Source organism: Scardinius erythrophthalmus (genome assembly GCF_964197995.2).
Source record: "Scardinius erythrophthalmus genome assembly, chromosome: 21".
Classification (NCBI taxonomy): domain Eukaryota; kingdom Metazoa; phylum Chordata; class Actinopteri; order Cypriniformes; family Leuciscidae; genus Scardinius; species Scardinius erythrophthalmus.
In genome coordinates this window covers 2,423,898-2,446,053 of record NC_138241.1, presented here as the reverse complement: position 1 = coordinate 2,446,053, position 22,156 = coordinate 2,423,898, and the positions used below count along the sequence as shown (strand labels likewise).

At 43.9% G+C, this 22,156-nt stretch overlaps 1 protein-coding gene across 1 annotated transcript; it reads left to right on the top strand.

The window, feature by feature from the left end:
- Positions 1–261: 261 nt before the first annotated feature.
- LOC308681408 (glutathione S-transferase 3-like) lies at positions 262–21,909 on the top strand. The gene is made up of 6 exons (XM_081350274.1): positions 262–630; positions 902–953; positions 1,065–1,197; positions 5,678–5,819; positions 5,907–6,032; positions 20,562–21,909. The coding sequence occupies exons 1-6, from the start codon at positions 544–546 to the stop codon at positions 20,691–20,693; spliced, it is 672 nt and encodes a 223-aa protein (XP_081206400.1). The 5' UTR covers positions 262–543; the 3' UTR covers positions 20,694–21,909.
- The last annotated feature ends 247 nt before the right edge of the window (positions 21,910–22,156 follow it).

Below are 22,156 nucleotides of genomic sequence, written 5' to 3'. Positions count from 1 at the left end.
CTTCACGGAAACTAAATATTTTATTTTAGATAGTTAACATTGAATTTTGATGAGTCACAATTATAAGTCAAATTATCAGTCAAATAGTCCATAAGGCATAAAGTTATAAAACGGCTTTTGATAGTACTATTTCATGTTATAAACTAGCATGACCTAGCTTTTTCTCTCTCTCTCTCTCTCCCTCTCCCTCTCTCTCTCTCTCTCTCTCTCTCTCTCTCTCTCTCGCTTTACTTTATTTTCATTCATTCGAAAGAAATGAAAACACACACGCTTGTCTGAAAAGATTTATAGATTTATCGGTTAAGGGTTAGTGATATCAGCATGTATTCACCATTCGTATAGACCATAGACTGTAAAAAATAGGTATAGACGTGCGAGTAAGTTTGCAAACTCATGAGCCCTTTGTCCCGATGCAGCACCACCCACAAATAAATTACACAACACTGAACAGTCTACATTAAACAGCCTGTAGCCTACAATTCACTGCACACACAGCAGCAAAGCGTTTTGAACTGAAGTGTTTTTGAACTTTATTTTGTGAAAATGTCTGAGAAAGTTGTGTTGCATTACTTCAATGGAAGAGGGAAAATGGAGTCGATCCGATGGCTTTTGGCCACAGCTGGAGTCGAGGTTTGTTGCTCTGGAAAACTTTTCCACGTCTATGCAAAAAAAAAAAAAAAAAAAAAAAAAAAAAAAAAAAAATGCAGTTGCATAAAGTGGAGCGCGATTGACACTTTACATATAACCTTTTCCGAATGCTGTGCAATAAATGTAACGTTAGTTTGTTTGCATATGACAATCACAAAACAACTGCTTTAGAAATTGAATGTGTGCATTGTAATTTGATCTCGAGATCAATGCGTTTTTTCGACTTGACTTTATTTAGTTCTTGTGTTCACAGTTTGAGGAGGTGTTTTTTACCAAGAGGGAGCAGTATTTAAAACTGGTGAATGGTAAGTTCAGTAAATTCTTCATCAGTCATCTCTTGTTGTTTTATGAATATATTATTGTATAATATATTATATTAATATGACATATTAATGTGATTCCTGTGTTTATTGTAGACGGAGCCCTGATGTTTCAGCAGGTGCCTTTGGTGGAAATAGATGGGATGCAGCTTGTGCAGTCAAAGGCTATCCTGAATTACATCGCTGGAAAATACAACCTCTACGGAAAAGACCTTAAAGAACGAGCTTTGTAAATATCGACTTTTAATGCAAATTGTTCCGTAACTGTTATGAAACTAGATTCCAGTCATCAGTTAATTTAACCCCCACCCTTCCCTCGCACTTTATAACATATCTTTCCCTCACGGGTCAAAATGACCCGAAGCAATAAAATTATACTTATTTTATTTTATTATTTGTCCAGAAAGCTTAGTTTATTTCATTTTGATCATTTTTTTTTTTTTCTATTTTTAATGCAATTTTTTGGGAGATTTTTTTGTTATTTTTTATTTTATTTAGTGACGCTTTGTTACATTTTTGGAGAGGTGCACGTACGCGCGCTACACACAACCTACGACGCAGCTATGGCATGAGTTTGACGCAGAAGTATAAATTGGGCTTAACCCTTTTAATTCAGCTCAAAATATCTTACATTGGGTGTCTTTGCCGAAAAAAATAAATATATATATAACATGATACTTCATGACTCTTGCCACTAGATGGCCTTATAGCTCTATATGGAGCAAATGAGCTGTTCCCTTTCGTTCAGTCACTATGAGTTACATTAGTGAATGACGAAATGGGGGTTTCGCTTAGAAGCCTATCACCTTCGAGTTTTTGAAAACGAGCCAATGGGTCTGCGGAATGGGAAATGCCATGGGTCTGCAGAATTTGCATAGCGTAACTCCGTCCGACCGCGTGGGTATAAAAGGAGGACCCTGGCAATCTCGCATCATGTTTTTGCTTCAGAGCCAAGAGTATCTCTTCACTCCCTGTTCTGAGTTCTTTGTGGTTTCTATGAGACGAGCCACTCTCCAGTGTGTTGGTGTAACGGCGCGTTCCAGTGAGATCACATTGCCTGCTGCTGATCTGTTCAGTGATCTGCCATCAGTGTGTGTGTTTCTCCCTGGGCGCTTCAACACTCTGCAGAGTATATTTCCTCTCATCACAAAAGAGCTTGCATGTGGCACGTCTTTTTTAAAGATGTCTCACCCGTGCATTTCTGGGTGTGGGCGTCTTGAACCGAACCCTTTACAGGCTTCCATTCAAGATGTTGACAGCCAAACGTATTTTCGAATGTGTTCGTCCTCTGGATTTGTTTGCAGCGATTGACCTGAAGGACGCGTACTTCCATGTCTCCATTCTTCCTCGACACAGACCGTTTCTGCGGTTTGCTTTCGAGGCGCAGGCATACCAGTACACGGTTCTCCTATTCGGGCTAGCCCTGTTTCCACGTGTCTTCACGAAAGTCATCGAGGCAGCCCTTGTACCACTCCGGCAACACAGGGTTCGCATCCTGAACTATCTCGACAACTGGCTAAACCTAGCTCACTCTCGAGACAAGGTTTGCGAACACAGGGATTTGGTGCTCCGGCACCTCGCCCATTTGGGCCTTCGGGTCAACTGGGAAAAGAGCAAACTCCTCCCCGTGCAGAGGATCTCTTTTCTCGGTATGAAAATCAACTCAGTCACCATGTGTGCACAGCATACGAGCGAGCATGCTTAGTCACTGCTAAATTGTCTGAGTCAAATCGATGGCAAGAATGTGGTTCCACTGAAGTTATTTCAGAGGCTCCTGGGGCAAATGGCATCCACAGCAGCAGCCCACACCACTGGCTTCGCGATCGAGTCCCGAGATGGGCATGACAACTTGACACACTCCGAGTACCAGTTACTGGTCTGCCGTCAGACCTTCATCCCGTGGACGAACCTCTCCTTTCTACGGGCCGGAGTTCCCTTAGAACGAGTTTCCAGGCATGTTGTTGTCTCAACAGATGCCTCCACCATGGGCTGGGGTGCCATGTGCAATGGACGTGCTGCTGCGGGCTCCTGGACAGGACCCCAGCACCTTTGGCATGTCAATTGCCTCAAGTTGCTGGCAGTACGCTTGGCTCTGCACCACTTCCAGGTGTTTCTCATGAACCAACACGTACTAGTCCGTTCTGACAACACTGCCACAGTAGCGTAAATCAACCAACAAGGTGGTCTACATTAGCACTGTATATCGCAACTCGCCCGCCATCTCCTCCTATGGAGTCAGAAGCATCTGAAGTCGCTTCGGGCCATTCACATCCCGGGGTAGCTGAACCGTGCAGCCGACGAGCTCTCACAGTTTCAGCCACTTCCTGGGAAATGGAGACTCCATCCCCAGATGGTTCAGCTGATTTGGGAACAGTTCAGCGATGCACAGGTAGATCTGTTTGCTTCCCTAGACTCTTCCTATTGCCGCTTGTTTTATTGCCTGACCGAGGGGACCCTCGGCACAGATGCACTAATGCACAGCTGGCCGCGGGGCCTTCGTAAGTATGCGTTTCCCCCAGTGAGCCTTCTATCAGGGAGGACGAGGAGCAGGTCCTTTTGGTTGCGCCTCATTGGCCCAACCGGACTTGGTTCTCTGAACTGGTGCTCCTCGCGACAGCCCCTTCCTGGAAAATTCCTCTGAGGAAGGACCTCCTTTATCAGAGACAGGGCACCCTCTGGCACCCACGTCCCAAACTATGGAACCTCCATGTATGGGTCCTGGACAGGATGCGGCAGGTTTGAGTACCCTGATGGCTACCATCACTTCCGCTAGGGCCCTGTCTACGAGACACACCTATGCGTTGAAGTGGAACCTCTTCGTCACCTGATGTTTTTCTCGCCAAGAAGACCCCAGAAAAGACCCTGATCGGGTCCGTGTTCTTCTTCCTCCAAGAAAGGTTGGAACGAAGGCTGTCTCCTTCCACCCTCAAGGTTTACGTGGCTGCCATCTCTGCACACCATGACCTTGTGGAGTCAAAAACGTTGGGACAGCATGGATACGGCCTGGATACATGCCCAAGTTTCCCACCACTCTTTTCAGGGATCAGGTGGTGAACCTGCAAGAGCTGCCCTTGGAGGAGGCAGACCAAGCCTTGTCACTGCTCTGTCCAGTACGCGCCCTCCGTGCTTACGTAGACAGAACGCAGTGTTTCAGGACCTCAGACCAGCTCTTTTTCTGTTATGGTGGGAAGCTGAAGGGAAAGGCTCTCTCCAAACAAAGGTTGTCTCACTAGATAGTGGATGCCATTGTCCTGGCTTACCAATCGCAAGGTTATCCATGCCCCCTTGGGGTGAGGGCTCACCCGTAGTGCAGCTTCCTCCTGGGCTTTAGCGCATGGCGCCTTGCTCACAGATATTTGTTGAGCTGCAGGCTGAGTGACACCCAACACTTTCGCGAGATTCTATAATCTCCACTTAGAGCCAGTGTCCTCTCATGTACTCGCTTCCACTAGCCGGTAAGCAGGACCTGCTCGGTGTCATCGTTCCTCCTGCACTGTTGATGCCGTCACCAGAGTGCATGCCCGGTTGGTCAGCCCTCTTGATTTGACTTGGTGCTCCATGTGCATGGTTCCCCCGTTGGGCGACCCCACATGTGTATTTCCACAGTAAGCCTCCTCCGAGCACGTGTTTTCCCTCGGCAAGAACCCTCTTGCCATCTCGAGGATGAAATATTCCACCCTGCGGGCTGGATGCCTCTGAGTTTTCCATATGCATCCCGGGTCATATGTGTATTCTAAGTCCTCCCTTCGGGTAGGCGTTGTGTTACATATTCCACCTGGGATATGCCACCCAGTGTACCTTAGTATTCTTGTGTTAAGCCTTGCCCTTCGTCTAGTCTCAAGACAGGGAGCTCAGTCTAGCGCAGGGCACTGGAAGACAGCCACTGTGGCGTGATTGAATTGGGACCCCCATTTCGTCATTCACTGACGTAACTCGTTGTGACTGAACGAAAAGGAACGTCTCAGTTATATATGTAACCCTCGTTCCCTGAGGAGGGAACGGAGACGTTACGTCCCAAGCCACAACCGCTGTACCGCTGGAATGGCCTGGAGTTCAGTCTTGGCTCCTCAGCGGAAAACATGATGCGAGATTGCCGGCATCCTCCTTTTATACCCACGCGGTCGGGCGGAGTTACGCTATGCAAATTCCGCAGACCCATGGCATTTCCATTGGCTCGTTTTCTAGAACTCGAAGGTGATAGGCTTCTAAGCGAAACCCCCATTTCGTCATTCTCTGACGTAACGTCTCCATTCTCTCCTCAGGGAAAGAGGGTTACATACGTAACCGAGAAGTTCTGCTGGGTCCTAAAGTCAGTTTGTCTTCAGTATGCATTCAAATACACATGTAGACATTATAAAATATTTTTTGGTAAAGTTTTAGCATTTTCAGTTAGAATTTTGAGCATTTTTAGGTTTTTCTATGTGTACTGAAGCATTCCTCGCATTCCATTCATTCCTAAGGGGGGCAGATTGATCCAGGGAAGGATTTGTTACTTTTTTAATTTCAACCACAAAACTCCTCGAATCCATAAAAAATGTGTTTGTGTGTATTCGTAGTTCAAATGCGATAAAGGTCCTGGGGTCTTTATCCCCTCTGAGGAACACTCAATTTTTTCATAAATTCAAAAAAAATATACATAGTTTTGGGTTAAAATGACCCTTGTTTTTCCACCACACCTAAGCAATTATCACTGTATTTTTGTCTTGAAGGATTGACATGTATTCAGAGGGCACCATTGATCTAATGGATCTTATCTCAACGTTTTATTTCCCACCACCTGAAAACAAGCAGAAACATCTCAGTACTATAGAGCAAAAGGCAAAAGAGCGCTTCCTACCTGTGTTTGAAAAGGTACTGATAGCTCTGACTATCCATTCCTCCCATTTTGAAGCATTTATAATCCATAAAATCATGCTGTTTTTGATATGACTTTTTTAGGGTCTTGCAAACTCTCATTTCCTGGTGGGAAACCAGTTGAGCCGCGCTGACGTTCATCTGCTGGAAGTCTCTTTGATGCTGCAGGAGTTATTCCCTACAATACTGTCAACCTTTCCCAAAATCCAGGTGATCTGTTCCACGCTTTCCCACACAGACCATCAACCACAAAATTGGACTTAACTTGCTTAACAAAACCATTTCTGGTCACACTTTATTAGAGGTGTAACGGTACACAGACGTCATGGTTCGGTACAGACCTCGGGTTTGGGGTCGCAGTTCGATACGAGTTCAGTACAACAGGAAAAAGCAACAAATCCCCAATACTAGGTTTCTTTTCATTTAATTTGAACAGACAGTAATGCAAATCTACCTAGCGCCATTTAGTCCCCTAGTTCTTACAGCACAGCCTCCTTTAATATATTAAGCACTAAACAGTCATTCTTTGCGAAGTCTTGTATGTGTCTGTACTGTATTTCTGACCTGATGTATCCTTGTTTTCCGTGTCTTGGTTTCGATCTTCTGCCTGTTGTCCTTAGTGATGGGAGAAACGAAGTTTTAATCAATTGAACCAATAGCTTTGCAAATTGAAAGCGTTAAAAAAATGAAGCCTGCTGGTCAAAACAGTGTAAATGCAACAAAGCCAAACATGCATAAAAACACTTGTTCAATGGACACGCATATTTCATCACTGGACTTCCACGACACTAATCGGCACAATGCCAAATGATTTTGACTCATTATAACAGCAGAAACAACTTAAAATACTCTGGAACTACTAATAGAAAAAATTATGGTCAGATAAGAGTAACCCCTCTTTCACACCGCAAGCGTGAGCGGCACATCCGCGCAACTACATCATCACTGCAGCAGCAGACTCCCGCGAGTATTCACACTGGAAGTGTAGTACAGCGTCACAGCAGCGGCTGCAAACCGTGTTTGGCAGACAATATAACCATTTCAAACAATGGGTCAGTTCTTTCAACATTTTTGTTTTTATAATAATACACCTTAGGCCGGTGACACACTGGATGCGTGGCGTGAGCGTGGCGTTTCTGTTGCGTGTCAGCTGCGTGGCGGCTGCATCGCGTTTTCCATGTCTTTGCACACCAGAAGCGTGTCTGACGCGGCGCTGCTGCTGCTAGGTGACATATTGGTGATATATTTGACATATGGGGAGAGAGTTGTGGAAGGCCTATACTTCATGTTAAACAAATATATAGCAGCAAAGACAACGTCGGCAGTGTTGACGGCAATATAGACTATAGAATATTTCATTCTGTATTGACAGGTGCAGTATTTGAAAATCGATAATATTTTTTTAAATTGCATTTATATTTGCATTTATGTCAAACCCTAGACACTTTCAAACATCAAAATGACATTTATTAATATGTATTCGCGTCAAAATTTTATGTAAACATCTTTTCCTATTCAATTTTGCTTGGAAACGCTTCCAAGACGCTTGCGTGTCGCGTGAAAAATAGGCGTCGGTTCTATTTCTAGCAAGCACGCGTTTTCCGCGCGGCTCGAGCCGCGCCTGAGACGCGCGTTTCACGCACGCAGTGTGATAGCTCTAACCTGTTAACATGGGAGCCGAAATAAAAACGGACACGCCACGCAGCTGAGACGCTTACCCCTCATTTACACCGCACACGTCTGCGGCGCATTACGGCTACGACACGGCTACCGGAGCTGATCGCGCCCATTCTAGTCAATGCTTGTGTTTACACCGACCGCGACGCGGCGCGTTTCAGAAGCTTCCCAGAAGCGGCTCTCCGCGCCGCTTCGCTAAATATAGGCGCCTAGTTTTGACGGACGCGCGTCCAAGTCGCACCGGGAATACAAAATAAAAGTAAAAACAAACATTGTCAAATTCAAAATAAACACCCTGTGCAAACTCCCAAACATATTACACACCAATATCCTTGGTAGAAACCATAGACTGTATGGTAGAAACTCAAAAATCAAGAAAAACCACGTCTGACAGGCAAATCACGTGGTCTCGCGCATCCAGTCGCTCCGCTTCTGAAATGCTCCCGGTGTGAGTTGGCACCGCTTGGAGGACGGAATAAAACCTTGTCGCAGACGTAATGCACCGCACACGTGTGCAGTGTAAATGAGGGGTCACGCCACGCATCCAGTGTGTCACCGGCCTTACGTTCACCCAAAACGAATAATTAAACACTTTAAATGGGTAAATACATATTTGTTATACTTAATTTTCTTTTCTGGCATAATTATTAAAACACTAGACATTGGCATTGTTGTTAAAACTCTTGACATGCTTATTCTGTGCATTTTGAGCACGTTTTGTGTTAAATCACATTTATTTTGTCCATCAAAAGCATTAAAAGTGTGCTTTCACTTTAATTGAGCGTGAGCAGCACAGCAAAAAATAGACCGGTGTAGCAGTCGATTCTGTTCCCTAGGCAAGGCAAGGCAAGGCAATTTTATTTATATAGCACATTTCATACACAATGGCAATTCAAAGTGCTTTACATAAAAGAAATTAAAATAATAAAAAGAAATAAGAATAATTAAAACAGTTAAGAAAAATAAAAAAATAAAATACAGTACAGTACAAACAGTCGGACGAACATTGGCACAGTGCTCATTCAGTAAATGCATAGCTAAACAGAAGTGTTTTGAGTCTAGATTTGAATGTGACTACTGTAGGAGCACGTCTGATCTCCTCTGGAAGCTGGTTCCAGCTGCGGCTGGCATAATAGCTAAAAGCAGATTCACCATGCCTAGAGTGAACCCTTGGTATTTCTAGCTGATATGATCCTAATGATCTGAGTGATCTGTTGGGTTTATATTCAGTGAGCATATCTGCAATGTATTGAGGTCCTAGGCCATTGAATGATTTATATACCAGCAATAATACTTTAAAATCAATCCTAAATCTAACTGGGAGCCAGTGTAAAGACCTGAGGACTGGTGTGATGTGTTCATATTTTCTGGTTCTGCTCAGAATCCTGGCGGCAGCGTTCTGTATGAGCTGCAACTGTCTTATGGTCTTTTTGGGAAGGCCAGTGAGGAGTCCATTACAATAATCCACCCTGCTGGTGATGAAAGCATGCACAAGTTTCTCTAAGTCTTGTCTGGAAACAAAGCATCTAATTCTTGCAATATTTTTCAGATGATAGTATGCTGATTTAGTTATTGCTTTGACATGACTACTGAAACTAAGGTCTGACTCTAGTGTCACACCAAGATTCCTGACCTGATTTTTAGTTGTTTGACCCCTAGAGTGAAGGTATGCGTTCACCTTGAGAACTTCATCTTTGTTTCCAAATGCAATGACTTCAGTTTTGTCTATGTTTAACTGAAGAAAGTTTTGACACATCCAACTTTTGACTTCATCAATGCATTGGCACAGGGAGTCAATGGGGCTGTAATCGTTAGGCGATAGGGCTAAGTAGAGCTGTGTGTCGTCTGCATAGCTGTGGTAAGAGATTTGGTTCTTTCTCATTATTTGGCTCATTGGGAGCATGTACAGGTTGAACAGGAGTGGCGCAAGAATTGAGCCTTGAGGTACTCCGCATGTCATGGATGTCCACTCAGACTTATGGTCTCCTATACTCACATAATAACCTCTCCCATCTAAGTATTTAAGTATCTAACCATTTTAGGACTATCCCAGAAAGCCCCACCCAGTTTTCCAGCCTGTCCAGAAGTATGTTATGATCGACAGTGTCAAATGCAGCACTGAGGTCGAGTAACACCAGCACTGATAGTTTGCCTGAATCAGTATTTAAGCGAATCGTTTATTATCTTTATGAGCGCTGTCTCTGTGCTGTGGTGCGGTCGGAAACCAGACTGAAAATTGTCAAAGTATCCATTCGAGCTTAAGAATTTGTTCAGCTGATTGAAGACAACTTTTTCAATGATCTTGCCTATGAAAGGAAGATTTGAGATCGGCCTATAGTTGCTTAATATGGTCTTATCCAGATTGCTCTTTTTCAGGAGGGGCTTGACAACTGCAGTTTTCAGGGAGTTTGGAAAACTCCCAGAGCGAAGTGAGACATTTACCACTTCTAGAAGATCTGCTTCTAAACTGTTTAACACACTTTTGAAAAATGATGTGGGAAGTGTGTCAAGAGCGCATGTTGATGTTTTAAGGTGCTGTACAGTTTCTTCCAAAATTTTGCCATCAATTTCTTTGAAATCAGACATAGTAACTACTTTCTCAGGTGGTTTGATCTGTCTGACCCCAGAGCAACTCAAGCATGTGCTGATCACCTTTCTGATATTACTGATTTTCTCAGAGAAGAAAGAAGCAAACTCACTGCACTTGTTCTCTGAGAGCATTTCACTGGGAATCTGGCTTGGGGGGTTTGTCAGTCTCTCTACAGTTGCAAAAAGAGTGCGTGTGTTGTTTAAATTGCTGTTTATAATATTTGAGAAGAAAGTCTGTCTAGCTTTGCCTAGTTCCATATTGAAAGCATGGATGCTGTCTTTGTAGATGTTATAATGGACTACAAGTTTAGTCTTCCGCCACATGCGCTCTGCTTTTCTGCATTGTCTTTTCATAGTTTGCACTGCTGTTGAGTTTCTCCAAGCTGCTACCCTACCGGAATTCCTGTTGCCCCTGAACGAGCCGTGTCTGCTGACAGCGCATGCGTCAAAGCATTAATAAAACTTAATAAACCTCAATAAACATTACATTGAAATCTGTAATAATGTTTTAAATTTGAAAATAAATAATTTGGATTGAATTGACAGATGGGGGAAAACTCGCTTAGCTAATAAAAAAAAAAACAATAAAAAAACGCTTATATTTCGGGAAAAAATACAATCCTTTTTTAACCTTTGGTTTCCCGTACATCCATTTGCTTCTTGCTCGTATTCAGTTCGAATGGTACGCATGGTAACTCGGCAACTACGCATGATTTGTAGTATGATTGCATTAAGGGAACAGGAATTCCGATAGGGAACAGAATCGACTGCTACACCGGACGCCGAAACCCCCGCTGCACTGCTGTTCACGCGACGCTCCTGCTTGACGCTGCCGCGCTGCTCCTGCTCCCGGTGTGAATGCACTCATTGATTAACATGGACGCCGAAAAAAATACGCGCTGCTCACGCGCCACTGACGCTTGCGGTGTGACGCCGGTTTCACACCGCAAGCGTCAGCGGCGCGTGAGCAGCGCGTATTTTTTTCGCCGTCCATGTTAATTAATGAGTGCATTCACACCGCACGCAGAAGCGGCGCGGCAGCGCGTAGCAGGAGCAGAGCAGGAACAGCAGTGCCGCGATAGTTTCGGCGCCCAGTCTATTTTTAACGCGCCGCTTACGCTGAATTAAAGTGACACGCATTGATCAAGGCCAAAATACACTGCAGTTTTACCCCAAAAGCGCATTGATGATATCTATTGTGTTTTAAACAGTCACTCAAATGACCAACAGCAATTTAAAAAGAAAACAAATGTCCAAAAACAAACTTGTTGCCCGAACAATAAAAACAAAGACGAATCAAAAGTTATATAAATGAAATGATTAATAAAATAAGCTAATTGACAAGTCTTTTCTCTTAAAATGTGTTTGAAAACGAAATAAAGCAATGCTGTATAAAAGGATCCTGGAGAAAGAAGACTTCTATTGTGGGACTTTTATTTTGATAGTTATTTTAGAGTGCAATACCCGGTGTTTCCAGAAGGAGGCACTGTTGTTATTGTTTGCTGTCTGCTGCGTCAATATACAGTATATTCCTGAGAGAACAGCAACTGCTCACCTAGAAGTTTATTCCTGCCTGTTATTTGGATGTTTGGTGGCGTTTTGGTGTTAAAAGTATTAGTACATGACCATAAAGTAAGTTTTCTCTGATTTCTCTATGTTTTAACCGTGTTTTCAGTGGATATTAAGCTTTGTGCATTTAAATGTACATGCCCGGACATGTACCGATTCATGTGCGATCGTCTGACAGAAAACTAATACGTGATTTATGCTAGATATAGTCAAATGTGACAGTTTAAGTTATATGTCTGTAATCTGTTAACTAATTATTCTGCAGAAGAATTATCCAGTATTATTTCCTTTTGATTATACTAATTTCGGAAATTAGATTGTTTGGTGATGCATCTGGATTCATTAATATGTTAGTGCCAAAGCCATTTTGTTACCAGACCAATAGTTTTTTTTGTCCTCAATTGCTCATCCTATGCATATTGTGAGATTTAACTGTGATTTAGAGGTAATACTGAATATGTTAGTATTCTTAATTAAGAAGTGACTGATTCATCTGTGAAATGTACACATTTCTACTTTTACTAATGTAATATGTTTTTTTTGTTATTTTAGACTAATATTCAATACACTTTGGAAAGAAGCATCAGTCTCCTCATTCCTTGTGTCCTGACCGACACCCAGGGGTGTATACTGCTAACAAGTAGAACTAGAGCCTAGCAGTATTCTTTCCTCTCCAACAAACTGGTCCTTCGAGCCGGATTGCAGTGTTCATTCCTGGTACCATGGAATCCGATGAGGAGATTGTTGGCGCAACCAGACCTAGACGCCGAACGCATCCACCAGTTCGACTTCAAGATTTTGAAGTGCAGTATGTAGGAGGCAGACCTGTAAGTGAACATGCTATTTCACAACCCTGGGAGGTACCTGCACACATTACACCTCTCCATTCATCATGGGACCATCCTGACTACCCATATGATGATGCTGCTCCTCCTCGCGAAGGCCCTTGGCTCAGACCTCCAAGTTTCAGTTATGCAGAGCGCAGCAAACACCTACCTCAGTCATTCACATCAGTCCAGCAAAACCCTTTTACAGAGCCTGAATTCTATAACGAGCTCCAAGCCATTCGCAGAGAAAATGTACAGCTGCTGAAATCACAGGAAGCTTTTCGTGCAGACCTGATTGAGTTGAAAGAGGTTCATACTGAGATCAAAGAACTGGTCAAAGTTGCCCAAACCCTTAGAGCTTCCTTCCTGTCGTGTAGTCCAGACAGAGCTGGGCACATCAGCTGATTATGAAGATTGGCCTGAGCTTCCGCCCTGGCCTGAGCCAGAATCAGAATTGAGAAGAGGTATGGAGGCTTTAAAGTTAACAAAACCTGACACAGCTACATACCAACCAGAGTTACCAAGGTATTCAAGGATCTCCCAGGCTCACCCTGCACAATCATACAGCCATTCTCAGTATTACTCTCAGAATCCAGATTGGCTACCACCGCCTCCAACACCTGAAGATCTCAGTGTGTTATTATCTTCGGCGGCACAGACCTCGTATCGGAAACCCTTATGTGCCCAAATTCCAGTTTCTTCCCCCCGACTTGGGTCAATACCAACTCATTTGAAGCATCCAGCACCTGTGGTCAAGGTAGAGTCAAACATGCCACATTTACCACACTCCTCAGAGTATGTGTATAGAGGGCCTACCCCTACTATTCCCAAGTTCAGCCGGCCGGATCCAAGCGAGTTTGCCAGACTTCGTATCGCTTTGGAGAATCTGCTTCCTCCAGATGGGACTGAACTCTTTAAATATCAAATACTGGTTGACCACTTAAAGTTGGATGAAGCTAAACTGATTGCCGATGCTTTTTTGAACTCGCCTACCCCATTTACTGACACCATGGTGGCCCTCCATGAGAAGTTTGGTCAGCCCCACCAACTAGCTTTGAGGAAAATTGCCAGTGTCCTGGAAGCCCCTGATGTAAGGCGTGGGGATGCAGTTGCATTCCAGAAGTTTGCTCTCCAGGTACAGTCCTTGGTGGGTTTGTTGAAGACTTTAGGACCTGAAGGCGACATTGAACTGAATTGTGGGTTACACGTCGTACGCCTTTTAAGCAGACTTCCTTCTGAACAGCGAGCGGAGTTCCGCCGTCACATGTTTCGACAGCCTGGAACTGTACCTACTTTACATAATCTCTCTAACTGGCTCCGTTATGAAGCCTGGTGCCATGACTTTGATGTAGAGATCCCCTCCCGCGGGGCTCAGGACCGACAGACTTCTAGACCTGTACAAGGTAAAAGGACTGTAGCCATTCTTCATGGGGTTGGAGGGGCTCAAAATGTAACTTCCCTGTCCCCTCAGAAGGGTATGACTCCACTGACCAAGGCCATCGAAGTGAAACGATTCTGTCCCTTCTGCGATAGTACAGAGCATTATTTGAGTCAATGCAAACCATTTGCTAAACTTACCACTGACCAGGCCAAAGACTGGATCCGAGGTAATAATCGTTGTTGGCGCTGTGCAAGGACTCATCATGCTGCACAGTGTGACTTAAAGAAGCCCTGTAACCTTTGTCAAGGCAAACATCTTCGCCCTCTTCACAATGTAAATGTGAGATCCTCCCAAGAGGATACGGTCAGTGATGAGAAGAGTTGCCTTACCAGTTCCTCTCCAGACAGATTTTACTTGGACAAACCTGCTGTTGGGACCCGTGTCATGCTCAAGGTAGTACCTGTACATATCCGTTATGAAGACCGTACTCTAGACACCTTTGCGCTTCTGGATGACGGCTCTGAGAGAACCATCCTGCTCCCAACTGCTGCTAAAGCCCTAGGCATACAGGGTACACCTGAAGATCTCCCATTGCACACGGTGCGACAAGACATTGAAGTTCTTCATGGGTCATCTATATCATTTCAAGTATCCCCATCCCATAAGCCTCAAACCTCCTACAAAATTGAATATGCCTTCACTGCAGATCGCCTCAATCTGTCCCGGCAGTCTTATCCCATGGATCATCTGCAGAGGAAGTATAAACACTTACGTGGTCTTCCTATCCTGCCTGTGAAAGATGCTCAGCCTCTACTCCTGATTGGTTCAGATCAGCCACATCTCATCACCCCAATTGAGCCTATCAGATTAGGTTCTCCAGGTGGACCTGCTGCTGTCCACACACGCCTGGGATGGACCCTCCAGGGCCCCGCATCGTTCATGGGGCGGCCTAAATCCTCCCATCAATGTCTACTGACCTCTGTCCTTCCACCACAAGATGAGCTCTTTAAGAATGTTCAAAGATTGTGGCAAATAGAAGCTGTTCCACACAGGGATAAGAAAGAGGTTACTCGATCCAAACAGGATCAGGAGGCTTTCAAGTTACTTGAAACCAAGACCATCCGCACAGAAGTGAATGGAATTCTTCGACTGGGGACACCATTACTACGACAGAAGTCTATGCCTCGGTTGCATGCCCCTAAGGAGTCAGTCATGCCAAATCTGCGCAGTATTGAGAAGCGTTTGTTAAAGGATCCAGTGAAAGCAAAGACCTATAGTACCGAGATGGAGAAGCTCATTCAGACAGGAGCTGTTCAGGAAGTAACTGAGGAGTTAGACTCTGACGAATGTTGGTATATACCCCACCACCTTGTCAGTCATAATGGGAAATCCCGTGTTGTTTTCAACTGTTCCCACCAATATCAGGGGCAAAGTCTCAACCAGTATCTGTTGCCTGGCTCCACCCTTGGAGCATCATTGCTAGGTGTACTCATCAGATTCAGGGAGCATCCAACTGCAGTAAGTGGTGACATCAAGGCAATGTTCCATCAGGTTCGCCTCCTCCCTGAAGATCGCCCCCTACTGCGGTTCCTTTGGCGTGATCTGAAAGTGGATGAGCCTCCTAAAGTCTTTGAATGGCAGGTGTTACCCTTCGGCACTACATGCAGTCCATGCTGTGCCACTTATGCTCTGCAGCACCATGTGATCGAGCACAGTATTGCCAATGGGTCCCTCAGGTTCTCAGTGGAGAAATGTTTTTATGTGGACAACTGCCTTCAGAGTCTATCTACCCCTGAGGCTGCCAGGCACTTGGTCGACAGACTGAGGGAGATGCTTTCCAAAGCTGGATTTGAGATACGCCAATGGGCCAGCAATGTTCCCAGTGTTCTGAGTCACTTACCCCCAGAAGCTCGAGCTGAGAGCTTGGAACTTTGGTTGGCTCAAGACAAGGCTGGCATACCAGAGTCAACCTTAGGCCTAAGCTGGAACTGGCAGATTGATACCCTGGCGTACAAGCACCGACCTGTTGTATATGAGACTCCTACCCTCAGGAATATCTATAAGGTCCTAGCCACTCAGTACAACCCTTTGGGACTTCTTTTGCCTTACACCACTCGAGCGAAGATCATTATTAGGCAGCTATGGAGCAAACAGCGGGGTTGGGACGATCCGAACCTACCACCTGAGCTACTGCAGTCATGGCGTGTCTGGGAGAATGAGCTCCAGTACCTACCAAACATCAATCTCCCTAGGACTTATGTCCCTCCTGAGGTAAAGGATGGTGCCACACATGAAGTCCACATATTTTCAGATGCTTCCGAGCAGGCATATGGAGCTGTGGCATACTTAAGGACCACTGACGAGAAAGGCCAAGTGTACCTGTCTTTTGTGGTGGCTCGATCCCGAGTGGCCCCTAAACGTTCTCTTTCAATTCCTCGATTGGAGCTTTGTGGAGCTCTGGTGGCCGCTCAGCTAGCTAGATTGCTCAAGAAGGAACTGACCTTGCGAATAGAGACCACAGTGTTGTGGACGGACTCCTCTACAGTTCTTACCTGGCTGATTCCTGCCACTATAAAGTCTTTGTTGGCAACAGAGTCGCCGAAATCCAAGAGCTAACAGAGGAGTGTTCCTGGCGTTATGTGGACTCAGCCAGCAATCCTGCAGACGACCTCACTAGAGGCAAACCTCTGAATGTCCTTACAGAGATGAACAGATGGTCTCAAGGTCCTCCCTTCTTACTCCAAGATCCAGTTACCTGGCCAGAATTGCCTAGAACAGACTTGAAAGATGATCACACAGAGCTACGGAAGTCTGTCTTCTGCGGAGCCACTGCAGTGCCACCCCAATCAGTCATCCCCGATGTCTGGACTCACAATACTTGGCAGGAACTCATGGATGCCACTGTAAAGGAAACTCCGGCAAACCCTACTCCTGAATCCTTTCCCAATGCAGAGGACTATCGTCAGGCTGAGAACCTTATTCTTAAGCGGGTTCAGCAGGAGTCCTTTCCCAATGACTATCAGCGTTTGGTTACTGGGAAACCAGTGTCCTCAGACAGTCGCCTTCTTACCTTAGCTCCTTGAATTGGACAGATTCAATGGTTTAATCCGAGTGGGAGGTCGATTGAGGAGAGCGGAGTCCATGGAAGAATCTACCTTACACCCCATTGTGTTGGATGCTCATCACCCAGTCACCCAACTACTGATTAAACATTATGATTGCAAGCTGCATCATCCAGGGCCTGAGCGAGTCTTTGCCGAAATCCGGCGTTATTATTGGATCATCCGTGGACGTGAAGCCATTCGTCGACATCAGCATGGGTGTCTAGACTGTCAGCGTTGGAGGGCAAAGCCAACTGTTCCGAAGATGGCAGACTTGCCTTCAGCCCGTCTCCGTCTCCACAAACCTGCTTTTTACTCATGTGGAGTAGACTGCTTTGGACCCATGCTTATTAAGATTGGGAGACGCACAGAAAAACGCTGGGGTATAATCTTCAAGTGTCTAACAACTAGAGCGGTGCACTTGGACCTCCTCAGTACCATGACTTCTGATTTCTTCTTGATGGCCCTTAGGTGGTTTGTTGCACGGCGGGGAACACCTGCGGAACTGTGGTCAGACCAGGGAACGAACTTCAAGGGGGGGGGAAGAGAGCTCAGGGAAGCCTTTGCTGAAATGGCTCCTGACTTACAGAAACAGCTTGCTCGTCAAAAGATCCAATTTCACTTCAATCCTCCAGCAGCCCCACATTTCGGAGGAGTGTGGGAGAGAGAAGTATGATCAGTAAAGTCAGCCCTTTATACCACAATGGGAGCTCAATCAGTTCCTGAAGAAGTCCTGCTCACAGTCCTTCTAGAGGTGGAAGCTATTCTTAACTCAAAGCCTTTAGGATATGTGTCCTCTGATGTTGCAGACATTGACCCAGTGACACCCAACGGTTTGCTCATGGGGCGGCCGGATGGTTCCTTGCCTCAGGTAATCTACCCGGCATCTGAGTTGTTGAGTCGCAGACACTGGAGGCACTCACAGGTCCTATCAGATAACTTCTGGACAAGATTCATCCGAAACTACCTTCCAGGCCTCCAGACCCGGCAAAAGTGGCAGTCCTCTCCCCCAGACCTAACTGAGAAAATGGTTGTCATGGTTGTAGATCCATAGATACCCAGGGCCCTCTGGCCTATTGGACATGTCATCAAGACACATCGCAGTCCGGATGGACATGTCAGGTCTGCCGATGTAGAAATAAAGGGGCAGGTATACACTCGACCAGTAGCACGCCTGGTGATCCTCCCAGCTCTGCCAGATGACTGAAACAGTTCTGCAAACTCGCCTTAAATCCAGTCGCCTTTTAGTAGGAGCAAAGTTGCCTAGCATCTTTGGGGGCGGCTGTATAAAAGGCTCCTGGAGAAAGAAGACTTCTATTGTGGGACTTTTATTTTGATAGTTATTTTAGAGTGCAATACCCGGTGTTTCCAGAAGGAGGCACTGTTGTTATTGTTTGCTGTCTGCTGCGTCAATATACAGTATATTCCTGAGAGAACAGCAACTGCTCACCTAGAAGTTTATTCCTGCCTGTTATTTGGATGTTCGGTGGCATTTTGGTGTTAAAAGTATTAGTACATGACCATAAAGTAAGTTTTCTCTGATTTCTCTATGTTTTAACCGTGTTTTCAGTGGATATTAAGCTTTGTGCATTTAAATGTACATGCCCGGACATGTACCGATTCATGTGCGATCGTCTGACAGAAAACTAATACGTGATTTATGCTAGATATAGTCAAATGTGACAGTTTAAGTTATATGTCTGTAATCTGTTAACTAATTATTCTGCAGAAGAATTATCCAGTATTATTTCCTTTTGATTATACTAATTTCGGAAATTAGATTGTTTGGTGATGCATCTGGATTCATTAATATGTTAGTGCCAAAGCCATTTTGTTACCAGACCAATAGTTTTATTGTCCTCAATTGCTCATCCTATGCATATTGTGAGATTTAACTGTGATTTAGAGGTAATACTGAATATGTTAGTATTCTTAATTAAGAAGTGACTGATTCATCTGTGAAATGTACACATTTCTACTTTTACTAATGTAATATGTTTTTTTTGTTATTTTAGACTAATATTCAATACACTTTGGAAAGAAGCATCAGTCTCCTCATTCCTTGTGTCCTGACCGACACCCAGGGGTGTATACTGCTAACAAGTAGAACTAGAGCCTAGCAGTATTCTTTCCTCTCCAACAAATGCCAAAACTTACCCTGATTATAGAGTACTCTGTCTACACACGCCGCGGTTCAGCCGTGCGTGACAAACGCTGCCAGTGTGAAAGCAAAACGCTCCTGTCCTGCTCCCGCTCACCATATGCACTGCTCCTGCGCTGCTTACGCTCTGCTATCGCGTGCAGTGTGAAACCGGCGTGAGCGTCCAGCAGGAGCGTCGCGTGAACAGCAGTGCAGCGGGGGTTTCGGCGCCGAGTCTATTTTTGCTGCGCCGCTTACGCTGAATTAAAGTGACAATGCATTGATCATGGCCAAAATACAGCAGTTTTACCCAAAAAGCACATTGATGATATCTATTGTGTTTTAAACAGTCAATCAAATGACCAACAGCAATTTAAAAAGAAAACAAATGTCCAAAAACAAACTTATTGCCCGAATAATAAAAACAAAGATGAACCAAAAGTTATATAAATGAAATGATTAATAAAATAAGCTTCTTGACAAGTCCTTTCTCTTAAATGTATTTGAAAACGAAATAAAGCAATGCCAACTTATCCATTATAGAGTAGCCTACTCTGTCTGTACAAAACCCGCAGTTCAGGCGCGCGTGACAAACGCTGCCAGTGTGAAAGCAAAACGCGCGTGTCCTGCTCCTGCTCACCATATGCACTGCTCCTGCGCTGCTTACGCTCTGCTATCGCGTGCAGTGTGAAACCGGTGTGAAACCGGTAATGAGACATCAAAACTGTAAAGAGTCTTTTTTATTTTTGTACACTCACATAAAAACAAAACATTGTGCTTTTGTAAAATAAAAAAAAACAAACAGGATGCGCTTTCTGCCGTCCCGGTTTTCTTTCCGTGAAGTTTGTGGATCGCGTCACAAAAATGAATCGAAACTTAGCGTATAGGCTACTAGCAAGCTCTAGCGTGCAATCTGAACTCTTGTGTTGTGTTGGTTCATAGATCGTCTCTTCTTCTCCTGCTCTTTTTCCTGTTGTTTCCTGAAGGCACACCCCTATACTTTATATTAGGTGTCAAAGTGCAAATTATTCATTAAAAGGTTAGTACATAGTAGTAGTTAAAGATACTTAATTTAAAGTGGGACCCCATTTTTTAAACATAGACTGTCCAAGCTGTTGGATATTACAATTTATTGCAAAATACTCTTTTTGTGAACATGTATGTATCTTTAAACACTGGCATTTAAACAAACATTCAGAATAGAGTGATGTTAAGTTTCATTAAACATTAAAATGCATATTTAATACAAATTAAAAAAACACAGTACTGATTGTTGAATATACAGTTGTGAGTGAGAGAGTAATCTGTTCCAGTTTAGTGAAGCAGTTAGTCGACTGAACAATTCTCTCATTTCTGAATCAAACTGATAATTCCTGTGATCGGCATAATATTATTTTTTTCCCTTTTTTAGCATTATATTTATGAATTTTATATAAATGTACATTTGTTTCACAGGCATTTCAGGAAAAAATGAAGGCCTTGCCAAGAATCAGCAAATTCCTGCAGCCTGGCAGTGCAAGAAAGCCTCCGCCTGACGAGGTGTTGATTAAAACCGCAAAGGAGGTGTTGAGCCACGTCTTTAATTAGAAAACCAAACAATTCTTCAAAACATTTACATGTCGGTAATCACTAACTAATTTACAAGCTTTTTTATTAAAACTGAGATGCTAAAATGGGAATATACAATGCAATGCAAAATTGGAATATACAAGATACAGTTTGGATAAAGTGATAGTATTGTGAAATAAACATTGCAGCTGTTCAGTACATGTTGTCAGGAAGTGTGTGTGCCTGTTCATGAGCTTATAGAAGATCAAAATTCAGAAAACCATCAGGAGGCTGAAATAAGAACAAAGACCATTAGAATAAACTCTCAGGCAGATCATCATCATGCCACATCTGCACTGGTGATTTAACAAGTACAATCATGGTCAGAATTATTGGCAGCCTTGGTAAATATGAACAAAGAAGCCTGTGAAAATAAATCTGCATGTTTAATCCTTTTGATCTTTTATTTTTAAAAATCACAAATCTAATCTTTCATTGAAGTAAAATAATTCAAAATGGGTGGAAAAATCTTTATGAAATAAATGTATTTCTCCAAGACACTTTGCCTATGATGAATGATTCCCTTTTTATTATATACTCTGAGTCTTCTCCTATAATGCCTGATGAGTTTGGAGAACACCTGACAAGAGATCAGAGATCATTCCTCCATACACAATCTCTCCAGATCCTTCAAATTCCCAAGTCCATGTTAGTGCTTCTTCTCTTCAGTTATATGGGTTCAGGTCAGGGGACTGGGATGGCCATGGCAGAACCTTCATTTTGTGCTCAGTGACCCATTTTTGTGTTGATTTTGATGTTTGTTTTGGATCAGTGTCTTGATGGAAGATCTAACTACGGCCCATTATAAGATTTCTAGCAGAGGCAGTCAGTTCTTGATTTTTTATAATCTGTTGGTATATGATAGAATCCATGATTCAATGTATCTGAACAAGATGTCCCGGTCCTCTGGCAGAAAAATAGACCCACAATTTCAAAGATCCAGCAGTATATTTAACCGTGGATGTTTTTATCCCTGTTTGCACTAAACCCACCTGGTGGGTTTGCTGCCAAAAAGCTGAGGTGTGTCCATCTCCCTCATCTTCCGTTCACAATCTCCTGGAATCCTCCTCAAAGACACAAAGACTCAGTTACCCATTATCTCATTCTATTGTATTTGCATCTGATACTCACCTGTTGTGCTTTTCCCCTGCATATCACTCAATAAACAGTTAAAGGGTTTGTTCACCCAATACTGAAATTTCTGTCATTAATTACTCACCCTCATGTCTTTCCAAACCCTTAAGACCTTCATTCCTCTTTGGAACACAAATGAAGATATTTTTGATGAAATTCGAGAGCTTTCTGATCCCTCCATAGACAGCAATATCATTACAACTTTTAAGGTCCAAAAAGGTAGTAAAGACATCGTTAAAATAGTCCATGTCAATCAATCAATTAAAGGGGTGGTAAAACACGATTTCACTTTTCTAACTTTAGTTAGT

Excerpts from the sequence above, each read along its gene's own strand:
- LOC308681408 (XM_081350274.1), top strand. The coding sequence starts at position 544 with ATGTCTGAGAAAGTTGTGTTGCATTACTTCAATGGAAGAGGGAAAATG. Across the intron at positions 5,820-5,906 it reads TCCTACCTGTGTTTGAAAAG|GGTCTTGCAAACTCTCATTT; the intron begins GTACTGATAGCT and ends TGACTTTTTTAG. Across the intron at positions 6,033-20,561 it reads CAACCTTTCCCAAAATCCAG|GCATTTCAGGAAAAAATGAA; the intron begins GTGATCTGTTCC and ends TTTGTTTCACAG.